General features: G+C 34.7%; 1 protein-coding gene across 1 annotated transcript; it reads right to left on the bottom strand.

Annotated features, from left to right (window-relative positions):
* Positions 1-2,994: 2,994 nt before the first annotated feature.
* On the bottom strand, positions 2,995-5,641 carry LOC107013249. The gene is made up of 4 exons (XM_015213204.1): positions 5,432-5,641; positions 4,461-4,587; positions 3,534-3,814; positions 2,995-3,036 (listed from the first exon to the last, which is right to left on the bottom strand). Exons 1-4 carry the CDS (start codon positions 5,639-5,641, stop codon positions 2,995-2,997), a joined length of 660 nt encoding a protein of 219 aa, XP_015068690.1.
* Positions 5,642-6,063: the final 422 nt, after the last annotated feature.

Raw genomic sequence — 6,063 nt, 5'->3', positions numbered from 1 at the left:
AATAAGTGAACCTAAGATGTATGTAATGAAATGATGTAACCCTAGAAGGGTTAAGTACGAGTGTAAAACACACTAAATGGCCAAGTGCATTGGCATACGATGAAATGATTATTATGTAATGAAATCATGAAACCCTAGAAGGGTAAAGTAAGATTTTGAAACACACAAATGGCCAAGTGAATTGGCATATGATGAAATGAACATTCACGTAAAAAGGGGTGAGTAATTATGAAGAGCAAATGTCCTAATGCTAATGAATGTGGTTACAACATGATATGAGGCTAATGTAAAAGATGAGAGCAATCTCAAATGAGCCTAAGTAAATGTTAGCAAAACGTACTAACCTATAAGAGTGTAAAGTTAATGAAGAGACCAGTCTCTAAGAACAGTCTAATGAAAGTATTGAGATTAACACACTTAATACTAATGATGAAATGAGAAATCATCTATTGAGCTATGATGTCCGCATTCTAGAAGAAAGCTTCCTTGACGTATGGGTTGAATGTAATGAAACTTTATACTGAGCACCGATAGACTAGCTATGAGTGATGATGCCTTCTTTCGGGGAGGGCGGAGGTGCACGTAACTCTCATGAGATGAGAATGTTCGGCATGCCAGGTATGGGTCTCCTTATATCTCCTAGTCTTCGAACCTATACTGCCAATATAGGGATCAGGCGGGGTTCAATTCTCATGTACGCTAGCATGTTTTGGGTCACTTTGGCCGGTGATTCCACCTCTTTTCGGTGTGGGGTTTAATGACACTGGATTTCATGATGCTCACATGATCTATGTCGGTTAAAGTTAAAGTTCCCAATGAATGAATGAGGCCAACCTCAATTGATGCACATAATGAAACGAATGATACCAAAGGTGTTAGGATAGGATAATAAAGAGGCGAGTTAGACTCAAGTAATGACATTAGGTCATTCTTGGTAATTGCACAATGAACCTGATGAAAGTCTTAAACTACATCCTAGGTATAGCTGGTGTTTACATTGGCCCATAAATGAAATGAAATAAAGTACGTATGAATAAAAGAAGCAGACTCTATGTTTGCTAAAGCAGACTCCCTAGTTGAGGTCCCATATGTTGAGCCCTCATTTTGGGAAGTCCTAATGTCAAGTCCATGATTCCAAGGTCTCATGGCATACAAATAAATGATATGAACAATGTTATGTGTTATATGAATTATGATATGTTCTATGTGTACGATGTTGTGTGCTGTGTGCAAAATGATAAGTATGATGATGCATGTTACTCTAATGGCATGACATTGCTAATCCCAATTTGGAAAGTTCATCACTTTCCTAATCCAAATTTTGAAAGCTCACTAACTTTCCTAATACATATTTGGCAAGTCCACTGACTTGACATTCCATAACCATGTTGTTAGGAAAGAGCTATTCTTAGTCACGCATTTCCTTGGTGTGTGCTTGCATATACCCATACTTAGTACAAGTGTGTACTAACCCTATACAACTATACAATTTTTGGTGCAGGCACATGTGGGCCTTAGAGCTAGAGGTTGACGCTGAAACTATCCGGACATGGAGCATTCATCCGGACTTGGTAGGCCCTCATGCTTTCGAAGATGCTTGCCCATTATATTCTAGCTTAGTTATAAGATTGAGCTAGTGGAGTATGTTCCACTAGCGTTTCTTTATGCTTTTGTTCAGACATTGTATTAGTGTCATTTTGGCAAGTATACATTTAATGCTATATTAAACTATTTCTTTCATTTGATGATCTTAATGTTAGATGGTTGATGGTGAACAATTAAGAATCTAATATAATGATTAGTATGTATGTTAAGAAACAAAAAGTTTCAAATTTTCCGCTAAAATTAACCTAGACGAAGTAAGAATGACGTAAGTAGGCTTGTCTGTGACCTATGAGAGGTCAACGACGTTGGTCTCATCTTGGGTCTAGACTCCGATCGTGACAATCAACGTGAATGTCAACGTCACATTTACACCAACGTCAATGTAAACATCAATATTAACGTGATCATCAAAGTAAATGTGAACGTAAACGTCAACGTCAACTTCAACAAGAACATCAACATCAAAGTGAAAGTCAATGTGAATGTTAAAGTTAACATCAGCGTCAACATAAATGTCAATATCTGCATGAACGTCAATGTCAATGTCAACGTCAATATCCAAGTAAACTTTAACGTGTTGGTAAACGCGAATGTTATCGTCAACATCAATGTGAACATAAACATAATTGTCAACATAAAAATGAATGTCAACATGAACATCAATATCAACGTGAACATAAACATCAACATGAATGTGAACGTGAATATGAATGTAAATATGAACATCAATTTGAATTTCAATATGAACGTCAACGTCAATATTAATTTGAACGTTAGTATGAACATCAACATCAATGTAAACGTTAATATGAACATCAGCATCAATGTCAACGTCAACATCAACGTCCACGTAAACATCAACATCAATGTCAATGTCAATGTAAATGTGAACGTCAACATGTACACCAACGTCAATGTAAACATCAACATTAATGTCAACATCAACGTGATCGTCAAAGTAAATATGAACGTAAACATCAACATCAACATGAATGTAAACATTAACGTGAATGTTAAAGTTAATGTTAGTATCAACGTAAGCAACAATATCAGCATGAACAGCAACTTCAATGTCCACGTAAATGTCAATATATTGGTAAACGCGAATGTGATTATCAACATCAATGTAAACATAAACGTATGTGTCAGCATAAAAATAAACGTCAATGTCAATGTTAACATGAACATTAATGTAGCGTCAATGTGAATATAAATGTTAGTATGAACGTCCACGTCAATATCAATGTTAATATGAACATCAACGTAAACGTCAACATAAATGTTAACGTCAACATACACTTAAACATTAGCGTGAACGTCAACGTAAACATCAACGTCAACGTCAATGTAAACATCGGTGTGAATTTCAACTTAAACGTGAACGTCAACCTATATGTCAACATTAACATCAATGTGAACGTCAACATAAACCTGAATGTTAACGTTAACGCTAACTCAACATAAACGTGAACATATTTTTGAACGTCAACGGGAACATAAACTTGAAAGTCAACATGAATATCAACGTCAACACGGATGTTAACGTTAACATGAATGTGAATGTGAATGTCAATATCAACGTAAATATGAACATGAATGTCAACTTCAACGTAAGGTTCAACGTGAACGTCAACATCAATGTAAAAATCAACATCAAAGTGAATGTCAACGTCAACTTTAATGTCGACGTGAACGTGAACATGAACGTGAAGGTCAACATGAACGTTAATGTGAACGTCAACGTGAAAGTCAACGTAAATGTCAATGTGAACGTGAACGTTAATGTCAATGTCAATGTCAATGTCAACATAAACGTCAAAGTGAATGTTAACGTCAATGTCAATGTGAACGTCAACATCAACATCAATATAAACGTCAACGTAAATGTGAACGTCAACATAAATGTAAATTTTAGCGTTAATGTGAACATCAATGTCAACTTGAATGTCAATGTCAATGTAAAAATCAATGTTAACGTAAATGTGAACGTCAACATAAACATCAACGTGAACGTGAAGTTCAACATTGATGTCAACGTGAACGTCAATATGAACATCAGTGTGAACGTTAACGTCAACCGCAAACTCAACCTGAATGTCAACATGAGCGGTAACATCAACGTCAATGTGAACGTCAAAGTAAATGTCACCGCAAACGTCAACATGAACATGAACGTACATATGAACATCAATATGAACGTCATGTGAACCTGAACGTCAACGTGAATATTAACGTGAATGTCAATGTGAACGGCAACTTAAACATCACTATCAACGTGAACGTCAATATGAATATAAATGTAAATATCAACGTCAGCGTAAACGTAAATGTTATAGTGAACATTAACATAAATGTTAATGTCAACTTCAATTTGAAAGTCAATGTAAACATAAACATCAACATAAATGTAAACATCAACATCAACATAAACGTCAACGTCAACGTGAACGTCAATGTAAACATGAACGTCAATGTCAATTTCAAAGTCAACTGAACATCAATGTCAACGTCTATGCCAACGTCATCACCAAAGTCAATGCCATCGTCAACATCAACATCAATATGAACGTCAACATGAACGTCAACGTCAATGTCAATATCAACGTGAACATCAACAAAAATGTGAACATCAACGCAAAAGTAAACTTCAATGTGTACATCAACGTCAATGTTAACGTCAACGTAAATGTGAACGTGATCGTCAATGTCAACGTAAATGTGAACAAAAACTTCAATGAAAATATGGACTTCAACATCAACAGTAAAATGAACGTGAATGTCAATATAACATCAGCGTTAACATAAATATAACCGTCAGTGTGAACGTCAACATCAATTTTAATTTAAATGTGAACGTAAAACATAAATGTAAACCTCAGAATCAACGTGAACGTGAACATCAACGTGAATGTTAATGTCATTGTCAAGGTGAACATCAACGTGAACATCAACATCAACATTAATGTCAACGTTAATGTGAACCTAACATCAGCATCCACGACAACGTCAACGTCAAAGTCAACGGCAACATTAACGTCAATGTCAATGTCTACATGATCGTCAATGTAAATGTGAATATAAATGTTAAACATCAACGTCAACGTGAACATAAAATCTGAACGTCCACATCAACATCTACGTCAACATCAACATCAGCATCAACGTAAATGTAATGTCAGCATAAATGTCAACTTCAACATCAATGTTAACGTGAATGTGAACGTCAACGTTAACGTGAATGTCAATGTCAACATCAATGTTAACGTGAATGTAAACATCAATATAAACATAAACATCAATGTCAACATGAACGTCAACGTAAACATCAACATCAATGTGACATCAACGTTAACATGAATGTATATGTCAACATCAATGTGAATATCAACGTAAAAGTAAACATCAACATCAACGTAAACATCAACATAAATGTAAATGTCAAAATCAACATAAACATCAACGTCAATTTTAATGTGAACGTCATTGTCAACGTTAATGTAAACATCAATGTAAATATGAATGTCAACATAAATGTGAATGTCAGCGTCAACATGAATGTCAACGTCAATATCAACATCAATGTCAATGTGAATATTAACGTGAAAGTTAATGTTTTTTTCAATGTCAACGTGAACGTCATTGTGAACTTCAATGTGAACGTCAATGTTATCATGAATGTCAATGTGAACATGAACATGAACGTCAATGTCAACGTCTACCTAAACGATTATGTGAACAGGAATGTCAACATCAACATGAACATGAACGTCAATATAAATATCAACGTGAATGTGAACATCAATATCAACGTAAACGTGAACATCACATGTACACCAACGTCAACGTAAATGTCAACTTCAATGTGATCGTCAAAGTAAATGTGAATGTAAACATCAACATCAACATCAACAATAACGTCAACTTCAACAATAATGTCAATGTCAACGTGAATGTTAAAGTTAACTTTAGCATCAATGTACACGTTAATATAAGCATGAACATCAATATAAATGTCAACGTAAACATCAACATCCATGTAAATGTCAACGTTTTGGTAAATGCAAAATTGATCATCAACATCAACGTAAACGTCAACGTAAAAATGAACGTCAACATGCACATAAATGTCAACGTGAAAATCAACATCAACGTGAACATGAACGTAAATGTGAACTTCAATATGAACGTATACGTGAACGTTTACATCAACATCAACATAAAGTCAATGTCAGTATGAACGTTAATATCAATGTCAACATTAATATGAACATCAACGTCAACATCCACGTAAACGTAAATGTCTTGGTAAATGCAAACGTGCTCATCAATATCAACGTAAAAATAAATGTCAACATAAAAATTAATGACAATATGAATGTTAACATGAACGTTAACGTCAATGTAAGCGTGAACTTATATATGAACGTCAATGGGAACATAAACGTGAATGTCAACTTG

The sequence above is a fragment of the Solanum pennellii genome, chromosome 3, assembly GCF_001406875.1.
Source record: "Solanum pennellii chromosome 3, SPENNV200".
Taxonomy (NCBI): domain Eukaryota; kingdom Viridiplantae; phylum Streptophyta; class Magnoliopsida; order Solanales; family Solanaceae; genus Solanum; species Solanum pennellii.
The sequence above is the reverse complement of the archived record's forward strand: the minus strand, read 5'-3'. Positions and strand labels throughout refer to the sequence as shown.